The sequence below is a fragment of the Mytilus californianus genome, unplaced genomic scaffold, assembly GCF_021869535.1.
Source record: "Mytilus californianus isolate M0D057914Y unplaced genomic scaffold, xbMytCali1.0.p SCAF_6, whole genome shotgun sequence".
NCBI classification, from domain to species: Eukaryota; Metazoa; Mollusca; class Bivalvia; order Mytilida; family Mytilidae; genus Mytilus; species Mytilus californianus.
In genome coordinates this window covers 43199082-43215765 of record NW_026262712.1, presented here as the reverse complement: position 1 = coordinate 43215765, position 16684 = coordinate 43199082, and the positions used below count along the sequence as shown (strand labels likewise).

Here is a 16684-nt window from a genome sequence, read left to right as displayed (position 1 = left end):
TAGGAAAACTGACAATCCTAGTCAATTGAGATTGGAGTCGAGTGCACCCGCATGAGCGGGGTTCGAACTCACAACCTCAGTGTTGACTGGCTAGTGATTACAGTAGTAACTACTTAGACCACTCGGCCACCGAGACCCCTAGGTACGGAATGGTATACATATAAATCTTCCATGAGGTATGAAATGGTATACACACAAATCTTCCATGAGGTAAGGTACGAAATGGTATACATATAAATCTTCAATAAGGTACGAAATGGCGCATATCAATAAGACAGTTTTTTTTCCAAGAAATCAAAAACATATATATCTTTCATGACGTCGAAATAGTAAACTTATAAATCTTCCATGGGGTACGAAATGGCATACATATAAATCCTCAATGAGGTACAAAATGGCATACATATAAATATTTCATGAGGTACGAAATGGCATATATATATAAATATTTCATGAGGTACGAAATTGCATACATATAAACTTCCATGATACGAAATGGCATGCACATAAATTTTCAATGAGGTACGAATGTACATGTTAATTTTCCATGAGGTACGAATGTACATGTTAATTTTCCATGAGGTACGAAATGGTCAAGGAACAAAATGGTCAGGGTACGAAATGTTTTGCCAGGGTACGAAATGGGGGGTATGAAATGGTCAGGGTACAAAAAGACTATAATTCTGAATATTATGTGCGAGGATTAGTGTCACTTGGTCAAACACCAGAAATGTATAGATCGCTTTTGGTACCAGTTGTTTTGGACAAATTACCAATTGATATAAGGAAATCTATTGCGCGAGAACACGGGAGAGATAATTTGATATTGGAAAATCTACACAAATCGATAACTAAAGAGATTGACATACTCGAAGAAGGACAGGGAGTCACAGAAGCAGACACAGCGTTTTTCATGGGTACACAACCAAGATCACTAAACAAAAGAAAATTAACAGACGCACGGAAGAAGGTAAATACTAGGGATGGCAACTCGGTGCCGATTTACTAATCGAATACTCGTTGGATTTATCGAGTGATACTCGAGTACTCGCTCGCTAAACATTTACAAAATGGAAACAGAAGATTATACCAATTTTATGTATTGTTGGTCGTTGTCTTATGAACGTAAAAACCTCAACCATATTACCTAGGACTAGCTAATAGTCCAGAGAATGTTATACCTTAAGGAATAGCTCATTTAACACATGTACTAATTATGTAAACTGGCAATAATTAAATCAAGTAATTAATTAATATCTATAGAAAAATGATTACTCAAACAACAGTATTAGGGTACCGTAAAAACACATTAAATGATCAACAAACGGGTGATGATTAGAACTTACTGATGCCTCTAATCATGTTACGAGGGTCGAAACAGGGTGCAACGAATTATTCTTATTTAAAAATATTATATTTTTAACTTTTTTTGGGACGAGGATCTCAATTTTGTTAGGCAACTTACAGTCGTGCTGATGAAAATATATGCTCTGACGGTACAGAGGTGGGGTAATGACAAAGATTAGCAAAACGTGTAAGCCTTGCAAAAGTGCTCTTGTTTATAGCCCACCTCTGTTTTTGGGAATTCTAAATGACAGTTAAACGCAAACATTCGAATAGTATTTTTATTTTTATTAACTTTGAATATTACTTAATTTCCTGGAAGCCGCTCTCAATAATTTGTTTTGTGTAAGCTTCAGGAAACAACAACATTCTAACAGGAAACCGAATAGTCGAGTATCATTTTTGTAATCGATACTCGGTACTACCGAGCGATACTCGAGTACTCGAGTACTCGTTGACATCCCTAGTAAATACACGTACATGTATATTTTGTTCAGGTGAGCACGGATTGTACTGATGTAACAGACGCCAACACAAGAAACCAAATTATAAAACAGAAACAGTTATGCTTCAACTGTCTAGGGTCACACCGAATTGCAGCATGTAAGTCTAAAAAACGGTGTAAAAAATGTAACGGAATGCATCATACAAGAATATGTAAAGGGAAAGAGGATAATACAGGTACGAAGCAGGAGCCAAAAATACAACAAACAGCTATCAACGTGGTTGAAACAACAGATACAACTAGTGTAATGTATGCATTACAAAAAAGTCCCGAGATTCTCCTTAAAACAGAATCTGCACCAGTTACATATAACGGCCAAGTAGTAGAATGTAACATTTTATTTTACAAGGGAGCGCAGCGTTCTTTCATAACTCAGAAATTGGCTGATAAACCGACGGGAAAAGTCAGCATTCGGCTGTCTGTGTTCGGAGATTTATCTCAGAATGTTCGTAACTTAGACACTGCAACAATACAACAACAGACCGACACAGGAGAAACGGTGCATATCAACACACTAATTGTTCCACAGATTGCCGTCCCCATTCAGAACAAGATTTCAAATACTACAAGGAGCTTGCCACATTTGAGAGGACTTACACTTGTACATTCTGTACACAGTGGAGAACATTTTGAAATCGATATACTTATAGGCGCGGACTACTACTTGGAAATTATCATGGACCAAATTATAAGAGGAAAAGGACCCAACGATGTACAGTCAAAAATAGGATATTTATTATCAGGACCAATCAATAGAATTATCAGCCAGCCTTCAACATCTACAGATCTTGCAAAAAATCAGCAAAAGGTCAACGAGTCTATTTAAACCAAGAAATGAAACACATATAAATCTTCCACAAGGTTCAAAATTGCACATATTCAAATCTTCTACGAAGTACAAAATGGAATACGTACAAACCTTTAATGAGGTCCAAAATCATTTGATTTTTGTGTGTTTTTTAACACCACTTTTACGCACTGCTTTTGGCCTATTTCGTGGCGGCCAGTTTTTTATTGGTGGAGGAAGCCGGAGTGCCCGGAGAAAACCACCAACCTTCAATAGGAAAACTGACAATCCTAGTCAATTAAGATTGGAGTCGAGTGCACCCGCATGAGCGGGGTTCGAACTCAAAACCTTAGTGTTGACTGGCTAGTGATAACAGTAGTAACTACTTAGACCACTCGGCCACCGAGACCTCTAGGTACGAAATGGTATACATACAAATCTTTCATCACAAAAAAGTCCCCAGATTTTCCTTAAAACAGCATCTGCACCAGTTATATATAACGGCCAAGTAGTAGAATGTAACATTTTATTTTACAAGGGAGCACAGCGTTCTTTTATAACTCAGAAATTGGCTGACAAACCGACGGGAAAAGTCAGGATTCATCTGTCTGTGAATTTATCTCAGAATGTTCGTATCTTAGACACTGTAACAATACAACCACAGACCGACACAGGAGAAACGGTGCATATCAACACACATTGTTCCACAGATTGCCGTCCCCATTCAGAACAAGATTTCGAATACTACAAGTAGTAACTACTTAGACCACTCGGCCACCGAGACCTCTAGGTACGAAATGGTATACATACAAATCTTTCATCACAAAAAAGTCCCCAGATTTTCCTTAAAACAGCATCTGCACCAGTTATATATAACGGCCAAGTAGTAGAATGTAACATTTTATTTTACAAGGGAGCACAGCGTTCTTTTATAACTCAGAAATTGGCTGACAAACCGACGGGAAAAGTCAGGATTCATCTGTCTGTGAATTTATCTCAGAATGTTCGTATCTTAGACACTGTAACAATACAACCACAGACCGACACAGGAGAAACGGTGCATATCAACACACTTATTGTTCCACAGATTGCCGTCCCCATTCAGAACAAGATTTCGAATACTACAAGGAGCTTGCCACATTTGAAAGGACTTAAACTTGTACATTCTGTGCACAGTGGAGAATATTTTGAGATCGATATACTTATAGGCGCGGACTACTACTGGGAAATTATCATGAACCAAATTATAAGAGGAAAAGGACCCACCACTGTACAGTCAGAAATAGGATATTTATTATCAGGACCAATCAATATAAACATCAGCCAGCCTTCAACATCTTGACCAGATCTTGCAAACGTTATTTCATACAAGAACACATGTATTGACGACGAGAACGGAAAATACACGTCAAAGTTGCAATGGAAACATGACCATTCAGTACTAACTTCAAATATAGTCGGTGCTGAAAGTAGAACAGAGAACACATCGCAATGGCACGTTCAAACCAGATCGCACATAAATCCATTTGAGGAAAATCTCCAAGGAAATAACTTGCTACCAAGACTGCCCGAACGAGCACACCCTAAACTGGTGGAGTCAAGAAGCCACATAGATACAGGCCAGGAACTAGTCACATTGCCGTTTCGTGAAGCTGCCGTGTGTGCCAGAAGAATCATCCAAGAATGGACTAAGATATAACCTTTAATTGTGATCAGTTAAGGTTAAGTGACTAAATTATTTTATTTGCGATGGACATTAATTTAAATGTCTTTATCTATATTGTAATAACTGACCTTCAATCATTTTTACAACCTGGAATTTACCAATTCAACTGAAGAAAGAAATCAACTACATATACTGATATAAACTTTATTTGGTGATAACCTGCAACAGAAAATATTATTGACTTTGTGAACATTAATGTGAACTGCACATATTGTAACATTTGTATCTTTTAACTTTTTCCATTTTTGATCTCTTTTGATGGCAAGTTTAAATATCTAAAGTAGTCTTTCAGAGTAAGAAATAAGGCATTGTATTAATAATTTTATTAAAGCTTCATTGTTTATACCTGTAAAAGAATAGTTTATAGGACTTATATTTTTAACCAGTTTACCGCTGGAATTTAATATAAGTACTACCGGCGTCTGCTAGTACTACGCACTGCTAGATATTGGAAACAAGTCTAGTTACAAAGTTTTAAGCTTCTATCTATAAAGTTTAATAAAGGAAAAGTAATTAATGGACAGGCATTCTAATGTTCGTTTTATATTTAATTTTTTAATGTGCTGGTTTTCCTGTCAGGTTCCTATTTTGTCCGACATTTTCCTGTCAGTCCTGACAGGGTTCTCATTGGCCCTCGGGGATCCCTGGCTAGATCCCTTATTTTTGATTGGCTTTCAGGGATCTCCAAAAAGTATAAATAGCGCTCTGCTGAGTGAAATGGCGGATATTTTTGTTAGCTTAAGTCTAACTAGTAAGCTTAACCATCTTTGTGTTTATCATTACCAGACCAATTCCAAACAGAATAGCCAAGCATTGTTCAAATACTCTAATTTATTATGAAAAAATGAAGTATTTTTACTTTACCCTGAGGCTACTGTTCCTCATGTAACACTGCAAACTGAACTTAGCATTATTTTGATAGGGCGTTATTTAATGACATCATAATATGTGTGATGTCACACTGTTTCATTAAAAAACTCATGTGCATTTATCACTGATTAAGATTTTTCACTGAAATACATTTAAAAACCCTTATTTTTAAAAAGAATTATGTAAAAGGACAAGTTTTGAAAATTTGCACTTCATTACACTTTAAGTATATGATAAAAATGACTTTCACAGTAGTTTAAAATGGTTTCTATAGTTGAAAATACCAGATTTCCTTTGGTAAAAACAATTAAGTATTTCGTTTTTTTTTTATAATCTACAAATTTGCATAATTTCTCAGTAAAAATGTACTTTTAAAAATACACCAGAAAATTTTATTAAATGCTTTAACAGGGTCTATGTATTGCAATTTAAGGTTATCATCAGATGTTTTGTCCATATTATGACTAGTGAAGGTATACTGGAAGAAATTAATTATACGTACACATTGTATTTCTGCTCTTGTTGGAAGGTTGCAACCCGATATAGCAGGGACCATAGTTCTTTTACCCTGTAAACTATATCAGAGCAAATACCACCAGCAATTATTTCAACATCGCCCCCAGATTATTCTGAGTAGGTTTCCACGTATACAGATAGACTGGCCTGTGACCTAGATTATTTTACTACGGAATTTACAACCAAAACTCCAAATACTATGATTGACGCTTGACGTTCCAAGGGGGGTCTCTGTACCGTTTTATGCTCTGGGTATTATTATATTTGTATGAAAGATTTCTTATAGCTTCATATTGAATTTATTAAGAGTTGATTTTGACTTTGTTAGTATTTTAAAGTTTTTTATATGAAACCAGTGCATTTACAAGCCATGCAACCAATGGTTGAAAACCAATAATTTTGGCTACAATACCAGGTGTAAGAACTTTTAACCTAATACCAAGGTCGTCCTAAAATATTGATTTTGTCTTATAACAGTTTAAGGTCTACAGACCCGATCCGTAACATATCTATAAAGTTTAATATCGGAAAAGTTATTAATGGACAGGCATTTTAATGTTCGTTTTATATTTAATTTCTTAATGCGCCGGTTTTCCTGTCAGGCTCCTATTTTGTCCGACATTGACAGGTTTCTCATTGGCCCTCAGGAATCCCTGGCTAGATCCCTTATTTTCGATTGGCTTTCAGGGATCTCCAAATAGTATAAATAGGGCTCTGCTGAGTGAAATGGCGGATATTTTTGTTAGCTCAAGTCTAAATAGTAAGCTTAACCATCTTCGTGTTTATCATTATCGGACCAATTTCAAACAGAATAGACAAGAATTGTTCAAATACTTAAATTTATTATGATAAGATGAAGTATTTTTAAGGAAAAGTAAATGTAGCGGCAGTTATCCCTCACCACACTAAGTGACCTAAATGTCCCGAAAATGATTACTAAGGCGTCTGCATTTGTGTGTATATATATGTTAATAATTATAATATACGTTAGAATTTGTATTTTAAAACTCAACTATGGAGTAGAGCGAGTGCATTGCCTGGCATCTATTCGTCTTCGGAGGTAGAAAATCCAAGTTGCAGTATATTCCTGACGAGAGCATAATCGACCTTAAGATTGTCAACAGACCCTTCCACAATTACTCGGCCTGTAGCGGCGGTTTGTTACAATATTGTGAACGTAAACTTTTTAAATTTTCGTTACATATTTTACTTTTGTCGGCCCCCAGAATGTCGGAAAATACGCGAAGTACTAACATTGATCTATGGTAACGTTGTAACAATAACGCTGTAATGAATGACGTTATTGTTTAGATGTCATAGCTATCACGTCGATTTTTAAACGTATATTGCAATCATAACGTATTTATTGAGACACCACAACATAGGGTAGGGTAGGGTAGGGTAGGGTAGGGTAGGGTACGGTAGGTGTAGGTGTAGGTGTGGGTGTTGGGGTAGAAGTAGGGGTAGGGGTAGGGGTAGGGGTAGGGTAGGGTAGGTTTGGGTAGCGTAGGGTATGGTAGGTTAGAGAAGGTGTAGGTATAGGGTAGGGTAGGGTAGGGTAGGTGTAGATGTAGGGGTATGGTTTGGTAGGGTAGGTCGTTGGGTGGGGTAGGGTAGGGTAGGTTAGGTGTAAGTGTATGGTAGGGTATGTTATGGTAGGGTAGGGTAGGGTAGGGTAGGGTAGGGTATAGTATGTGTAGAGGTAGGGTAGTGTAGGGTTGGGTTAGGTAGGGTTGGGTTGGGTTAGGTTGGGTTCTGAATCTTTTAATGCTATGTCAATTATAGTAAGATAGCAAGTTAGCAAGAATACTATTGTATTCACCTTGACATGGACAACTGCTTGGCTCATAAATCTTTTTTTCTTCATCTTGAAGGATGGCTCCTATAACATGCTGGTTAGCTTTTTGCATCTCTCTAGATGTTTGACTTGTAAGCGGACGAAGAATTCTAGTGCATTTTTCTTCGAAATCACTACCACCAAGTCTAACAACGGCCTAAGATGAAAAAAACAACAACATTTAAATGTAAGTAAAAGAAATGTTTATATATTGTAAAAGAGAGAGCAGTAATACCAAAAAAACAGCAAAACTTGCAAGTCGAAAATAAAATGACAATGCCATGGCTAGTAAAAGATAACAGTCAAAAGACAAACAACAATACACAAAAAATAACATAGAAAACCAAAGACTGAGCAACACGAACCCCACTAAAACTGGCGATTATCTCAGGTGCTCCAGACGAGTAAGCAGATCCTGCATGGTAACATGGTAAAAGTAAAGTAGGATTTGAATTACTTTAAAACCCCATGAAGTTAAGATCTATAAATACAAGTACTTTTTGTTAATGAAATATCAGTACATACTTTAAAGAAAACAGGCATGATAAAAGCCATTTTTGGGACATTTTAATAACAATTGTCTTTTGACTTTTTAGTTTAAGAGAAATCTGTATACCCAAGTGCAAAAATTTCATTGATGCTACCACTATGATGTCAAAAACATGTCGAAATTGCCATCATTTGTCTAATACCGTCTGCCGAAATAAATATAATAAAAAAAAATATTTTGTACAAATAATAACGTATGAATTACGTTATTAAATAAAAAAACAAAACAATCATACCTTGGCGCGTATAGGGTCGTTAAGTTGGTTACTTATTCCTTATTCCTTATTCGTTATCTATTCGTAACTTATTCCTTATTCCTTATTCATTATCTTTTCGTTATTTTTTCCTTATTCCTTATTCGTTACCTATTCGTTATTTATTCCTTATTCGTTACCTATTCGATACTTATTCCTTATTTGATACTTAATCAATTTTTAATATGTTTCCCCCTTTTAATGCTTTATCTTATAATCTCTGGTAATAGTTCTTGGTTTGTCGAGGTGAAATTATCCTTTTAATGCGTATGTATGATCCTTTGTTAAGCTCGACTGATCCCCTGATACTTTATATTCGTTACTTATTTGTTCCTTATTCGATTTTTATACGTTGCACCTTTAAATTGCATTATTTTCGTGTCTCGTGTGTTGGTTCTTGGGTCGTATACGTGAAATTACCCTATTAACATATATGTTCTCGTTTCTGCTCTGTACTATACCCTGTTACTTATAAGCTTTTTATTTGTTCATTGTTCGATGTTAAACCTTTTTACTGCTTTATTTTCGTGTCTCTTGTGTTGATTCGAAGATGTGAAATAAACCTATTAGCGCGTGTGAACCGTTTCGGCGCTCGAATGATACCTTGTTTCTTATTCGTTCCACCTCCGCTTTTCATACGTTGCAGTTTTAATTTTAAATGCTTTCTTTTCTTTAGGTTTTTTGTCTTTGTTGTTAGTTCGTAGTTTGTAGAGGTCAAATTACCTTTTAAGTGCGCATGTTACTGTTTTTGCGCTGGACTAATACCCTGTTGCTAACTCGTTCCTTATTCACTTTTTATACGTTGCATCTTGTTAATGCTTTCTTTTCAATTTTGTTCTTGTCTCTGGTGTTATATCTATGGGTTCTTAGAGGTGAAATGACCCTATTATTACGTATGTACCCGTTTCAGTGCTTGACTGATACCCTGTTACTTATTCGTTCCTTATTTGCTTGTAATACGTGTGTTATACGTGGCACCTTTTAAAAAAATCTTTTGATCTTTTTTCTTGTTTCTTGTGTTAGCTATGGGATCTTAGAGGTGAAATAACCCTATTAGCGCATATGTACCCGTTTCAGCGCTCGACTAATACCCTGTTACTTATTCGTTCCTTATTCGCCTATAATAAGTGTGTTATATGTTGCACCTTTAAAAAAAATCTTTTCAAATCTTCTTGTCTTTGGTTCTAGCAATGGGTTCTTAGAGGCGAAATTACCCTATCAGCGCGTACATGTATGTACCCGTTTCAGCGCTCCACTGATACCCTTTTAATTATTCGTTCCTTATTTACATGTTATACGTGTGTTATACGTTGCACCTTTAAAAACAAAATCTTTTCACTGTTTTTCTTGTCTTTGATGTTAGCTATATGTTCTTAGAGGTGAAATAACCCTATCAGAGCGTACGTATGTACCCGTTTCAGTGCTCCACTGGTACCCTGTTTCTTATGCGTTCCTTATTCGTTTGTTAAACGTGTGTTATACGTGGCACCTTTAAAAAAAATCTTTTCAATGTTATTCTTGTCTCTGGTGTAAGCTAGTGGTTCTTAGGGGGGAAATACACCTTTTAGCGCGTATGTACCCGTTTCAGCGCTCGACTGATACCCTGTTACTTATTCGTTCCTTATTCTATTGTAATACGTGTGTTATACGATGCACCTTTGAAAACAAATTTTTTCAATTTTTTTCCTGTCTTTGGTGTAAGCTATGGGTTCTTAGAGGTGAAATAACCCTATTAGCGCATTTGTATCGTTTCAGCGCTCGACTAATACCCTGTTACTTATTCGTTCCTTATTCGCCTATAATACGTGTGTTATATGTTGCACCTTTAAAAAACATCTTTTCAAGTTTTCTTGTCTTTGGTTCTAGCAATGGGTTCTTAGAGGCGAAATTACCCTATCAGCGGTATGTACCCGTTTCAGCTCTCCACTGATACCCTTTTAATTATTCATTCCTTATTTACTTGTTAAACGTGTGTTATACGTTGCACCTTTAAAAACAAATCTTTTCAATTTTTTTCTTGTCTTTGGTGTTAGCTATGGGTTTATAGAGGTAAAATAACCCTACTAGCGCGTACGTTTCCGTTTCAGCGCTCGATTGATACCTTGTTTCTTATTCGTTCCTTATTCGCCTATAATACGTGTGTTCTATGTTGCACCTTTAAAAAAATCGTTATTCTTTTTCTTATCTCTGGTGATAGCTATGGGTTCTTAGACGGGAAATATACCTTTTAGCGCGTATGTTCTCGTTTTAGCGCTCGACTATACCCTGCTACTTATTCGTTCCTTATTTACATGTTATCCGTGTGTTATACGTTGCACCTTTAAAAACAAAATCTTTTCACTGTTTTTCTTGTCTTTGATGTTAGCTATATGTTAGAGGTGAAATAACCCTATCAGAGCGTACGTTTGTACCCGTTTCAGTGCTCCACTGGTACCTTGTTTCTTATGCGTTCCTTATTCGTTTGTTAAACGTGTGTTATACGTGGCACCTTTAAAAAAATCTTTTCAATGTTATTCTTGTCTCTGGTGTAAGCTAGTGGTGGTTCTTAGGGGGGGGGGGGGGATACACCTTTTAGCGCGTATGTACCCGTTTCAGCGCTCGACTGATACCCTGTTACTTATTCGTTCCTTATTCTATTGTAATACGTGTGTTATACGATGCACCTTTGAAAACAAATTTTTTCAATTTTTTTCCTGTCTTTGGTGTAAGCTATGGGTTCTTAGAGGTGAAATCACCCTATTAGGGCGTATGTTTCCGCTTACGGCCCCACTGATACCCTGTTACTTATTCGCTCCTTATTTGCTGGTAATACATGTGTTATACGTGGCACCTTTAACATGTTTTAAAAAAATCTATTCTATTCGTTTCTTGTCTCTAGTGTTAGCTATGGGTTCTTACGGGTGAAATAACCCTAATAGCGCGTATGTACCAGTTTCAGCTCTTCCGGTTACTTATTCGCTTGTTATACGTTGCATCTTTTAACAAAAAATCTGTTCAATTATTTTTTGTATCTGATGTTAGCTATGGGTTCTTAGAGGTGAAATAACCTTATTAGCGCGTATGTACACGTTTCAGCGCTCGACTGGTACCCTGTTTCTTATTCGTTCCTTATTCGCTTATAATACGTGTGTTTTATGTTGCACTTTTTGAAAAAATTCTTTTCAATTTTGTTCTTGTCTCTGGTTTAAGCTATGGGTTCTAGCAGTGAAAAAATCTTATTAGCGCATATGCACCAGTTTCAGTGCTCGACTGATACCCTGTTACTTATTCGTTCCTTATTCACCTATAATTCGTGTTTTATACGTTGCTCCTTTAAAAAAAAGAATATTTTTTTTCTTATCTCGGGTGATAGCTATGGGTTCTTAGAGGTGAAATAACCCTATTAGCGCGTATGTACCCGTTTAAGCGCTTAACTGATAGAAATCCTATTACTTATTCGTTCCTTATTCGCTTGTTATACGTATGTTATACGTGGCACCTTTCAAAAAAATCTGTTCAATTATTTTTTGTCTCTGGTGTAAGCTGTGGGTTCTTAGAGGTGAAATAACCCTATTACTGCGTATGTACCCGTTTCAGCGCTCGACTGATACCCTATTACTTATTCGTTCCTTATTCGCTTTTAATATTTGTGTTATACGTTGCAATTTAAGAAAAAACAATTCTTGTCTCTGGTGTTAGCTTTTGGATCTTAGAGGTGAAATAACCCTATTAGCGCGTATGTACCCGTTTCAGCGCTCGACTAATAGTCTGTTACTTAATGGTCCCTTGTTCGCTTATAATACGAAAATATATTTCACTTATTAGAACCAACAGCTAACAAGTAACACATTGATTTTTTTTAAAGTTGTGCAACGTATAACACACGTATTACAAGCAAATAAGGAACTTAAAAGTAACAGGTTATCAGTCGAGCGCAGAAACGGGTGCAAACGCGCTAATAGGTATATATTTTACCTTTAAGAACCCATAGCTAACACCAGAGACAAGAACAAAATTGAAAATATTGTTTTTTCAAAGGTGCAACCTATAACTTACGTATTACAAGCGAATAAGGAACAAATAAGTAACAGGGTATCAGTCGAGCGCTGATACAGGTACATACGCGCTAATAGGTATATTTCACCTGTAAGAACCCACAGTTGCATTTGTAACACCAGAGACAATTACAACATTGAAAATATTTCCTTTTTAAAAGGTGCAACGTATAACACACGATTTACAATCGAATAAGGAGCGCAAAAGTAACAGAGTATCAGTCGATCGCTGAAATGGGTACATTTGCGCTAATAGGTATATATTTTACCTGTAAGAACCCACAGCTTACACCAGAGACAAGAACAAAATTGAAAATATTTTTTTTAAAGGTGCAACGTATAACACACGTATTACAAGCGAAAAAGGAACAAATAAGTAACAGGGTATCAGTCGATCGCTGAAACAGGTACATACGCGCTAATAGGTATATGTCACCTCTAAGAACCCAATATTATTTTTTAAAGGTGCAACGTATAACATATGTATTACAAGCGAATAAGGAACAAATAAGTAACAGGGTATTAGTCGAGCGCTGAAACGGGTACATATGTCACATGAAGTTATTTCCGTATAAAAACCCATAGCTAACACCAAAGAAAAGAAAAGAATTGATTTTTTTAAAATGTGCAACGTATAACACACGCATTACAAGCAAATAAGGAACGAATAAGTAACAGTCGAGCGCTGAAACGGGTACATTTGCGGTAAAATTGCAATTTCACTTCTAAAAACCAAGAACTATTACCAGAGATAAAAAAGTAAAACACGAAAAGGTGGAAACATACTTACATCGAATAAGACATGAATAATGAATAAGGAATAGGTTACAAATAGGTAACGAATAAGGAATAAGGAATAAGTAACGAGTAGGTAACGAATAAGGGATAAGGAATAAGTAACCAACTTGACGACCCTGGCGCGTATCTAGGTTTGAATTACAATACACTGGCGGAAGATACTTTAATGACATTTAAAAGTCGTAAGTGAAATGTTTTATTCAATAAAAAGAGGAAAGGGACTCAGAGTGTAGGTGTTATGGTATGCAAAAACGAAAGATTGTCTTATTTACCATCGCTTGGTTTAGGCGACTATTTCGTTAAAAGAAATATTTTCTATCAAAAGATGAAGACGTTGCTGTGAATACACCAATCTGCCAGAGCTACGTGTAACTTAGTAACTTGGACTGGCATCCTGAGAACAAAAAAATACTCAATTAAAAGCATGTGGAAACATCAACACAAAGCTGGGGATACGATGATAGTCCGTCAGAAGGGGACGGTTAAATCTCCGTGTTAAGAGAGAGCAATATCTCTTGCACGTAAAAGACACCCTTGTAGTTTCGAAAAAGGGCAGGCTAATGCCGCTACAAGGCAGCACTCTCACCAGCAAAGTGGAAAGGGATTACTATAAGTTGTAATAACTTGTTTCCCAATCCACTATAAATAAAAATGTGTAAACTAACACAAAGTAATTAAGAAAAAAAAACATTTGAGATCTAAAGATAATGTTATCATTATAACATGTAAATGCATTCATACCCTATAAACACATCTCCATACAACATTAAATTCTATTGCTGAAATCTTTTTCAGTGGATCATTATAACGTTTCCTCGCCAAAAAGAATCTAGATAGATCAGCTTGTATACTTTTATCATCTATAGACGGAGTCGTGTCAAACTGAATCGTTGGAACTTCTTGTCCATTTGAACTTAACCAAAAACGTAGCAGTAGAACAAAATCATAATCCATTGACGATGTGATTACATAATCATCTGTACAAATTAAAAAAAACAATCGATTGATTTTTTAAATTATTACTAAAAAGTGTTTGGTAATATTCACAATTGTTTTTAAATTCCAAAATTCTAGGATAAATTTAACGTGTAAAGCGTTACAGAAACTAGATTTATGCGATGATAATAACATAAATAATTAGGAGTACAAATTTAGTAGATACAACCTCTATGTAAATTATTAACTAAATTGTTGTTATTTTGTGTGTCGCTTTTTTGCAAGAACATTGTAAGAAGTATCCAATCTCCGGTCTGGATAAGTAAATCAAAATATTTTTAAAATGCAAACTTAGGTAAAACATATTGTATTATACCGAAAAAAAGATTCATCTGTCATAATGCAATGTTAAATTAAAGTTTTGTCATTGCAGCTGCGTTTAGTGGTAATTGAGGTTTTGTTTTGTGAAATAGATAACCTTACCTGTAATTGGAAAAATCTTTTGAAATATTGGGGTCTGAATACACTTCAACGTCATATATTTTTGGCTATTTCACTTTTTAATCCCCCATGAGACGTGTTGCGGGGGACATAGAAATACCTGGCGTCCGTCCATCCGTCCGGTCTTATTAGAGCCCTCATGTGTAAAACTCGTGCCAGATTTTTATAACACTGTCATCACAGGTTTATAATTGCAATGTTTCGAACAAGGTCGAAAATCAATGCCGATTAACTTATTTTAAAAGAGTAATGCCCCTTGGAAATATAAATTATATGGAAAATTTCATTGTTAGCGCTCTCATGTGCACAATTCTTGCCAGATTGTTATGAAATTTATATCATAGGGTTATATCAGCAATGTATTCGACAAGTTCGAAAATCTGTGCCGAGACAGTTATTTTTAAAAGTGTTATGCCCTTGAAAAATTGCATTTTTATCCCTCTTAAGTTTAATTCTTGCCAGATTTTTATCAAATTTATATCAAAGGTTTTTATCAGCAATGTATTTGACAAGTTCGATAATCGGTGCCGATCAAGAGTTATGCACTTGGAAGTATTAATATATATGGCAATTTGCATTGAAAGTGCTCTTGTGTGTACCATGTTTGCCGGACAAGTTTGAAAATCAGTTCCAATCAAGTAATTGCTCTCAGGCTACCATTTCTCTAAGATATTCGAAAATTATTTAAAGTAGAAAAAGTTTTTTTCTGTATTGACTTCGAAAGAAAAATTATGTGCAGCGCGGGGGACATTGGAACTCTGTTCTTTATATATTCGAGCGTCACTGATGATATTTTTGTAGAAATCACGCGCGTTTGGCGTACACAATTATAAAATCCTGGTATTTTTATGTGTTTATTTCTAATTAAAAAAAATGAAGCTGATTTATCAAATTTGAAAATAAAAATTTTGAATATTAAATGAACCGAAACCTTAAAAAATCTTGTTCCTTAACCTTTTTTGCCTTGCTCATGCTCGTCATCTACGTTAACCGGAAATAAGAGTATGTTTGCATGTGCACAATCAAACCACAATACTATTTATACCTCTTGTGCGATAAATGGAATCTTTTTGATCCTTAGACAATGAATTTACAAAGTTTTCAGGAGTATCCAAATGAGTCTTTTCCATATTTGTATCTAGTATTTTCTCTTTAATTTTCTGAATCACAGCGAGGTTTGTAATGTGGAAAAGCTTTTCTATACGAATACCATTTTCTATCTCTTCATCGACTTTTGTCTTCTCACATATAACTGTAATATAAAAATGTGTATACATATATTATTTTAGTTGAGGATTATGTACTCTTTGCTCTACAAACAAAGTTTGTCCTCATTTTTACGGAGACGTTGTTTACCATGCCCGGAAATTTAGAAACGATACTGGTAAACTTATTGATCCTCTAAATAAACTTATTCTAAAAGCTAAGGTTAATAATTCAACACTGTAATTAGATCATTGAATATTGTTTTTATTGGTATTAATATCGATTTTGTTATCAGTAAATTAAAAGCAAATGAAATATTATTGTTATATGCATATACACATTCATAGATCTTCAATCTGTCGATACAAGCTGTATCTTGGCATTGCAAAAAGTCATGTTTTCTCTGACTGTATGACGTCTTTACACTAAATCCATTGGATGTGTACTGATTGATAATTTAGTCTAAGATGCATGATTTTTTTATTTAGTTATTAGTGGCTTTAAAATAGTTGTCAGTAACTGTGAGTGACCTATAGTTGTTAAGTTTTGTGTCATTTGGTCTCTTGTAGAGAGTTGTCTCATTGGCAATAATACCACATCTTATTTTTATATTTGTCAGTACAATATTTACAATCTTGATACTAAAACGAATCCAAACAACATTAAACCTTTTTTTTTCTATCCATGATAGTTGATTAGAAATGTCTTTTTATTCATGTTGATTGCTGTTTAAATCTAAGAAAAAGAGGATTAATTTCTGAATGTTTTTAATTAATTTTATCCTAATTTACCAAAAATAACGCTTGAGGCGTATAGATGTC

General features: G+C 35.3%; 1 protein-coding gene across 2 annotated transcripts in view; it reads right to left on the bottom strand.

Annotated features, from left to right (window-relative positions):
* Positions 1-16684, bottom strand: part of LOC127704555 (uncharacterized) — a 75804-nt gene that overhangs the window by 11440 nt on the left and 47680 nt on the right. For both annotated transcript variants that reach the window (XM_052208643.1, XM_052208644.1), the window contains 3 exons: positions 15703-15909; positions 13962-14197; positions 7571-7742 (listed from right to left, as the gene is read on the bottom strand). In XM_052208643.1, coding sequence (XP_052064603.1) covers positions 7571-7742; positions 13962-14197; positions 15703-15909 — 615 coding nt within the window. The remainder of the gene's footprint in view (positions 1-7570; positions 7743-13961; positions 14198-15702; positions 15910-16684) is intronic.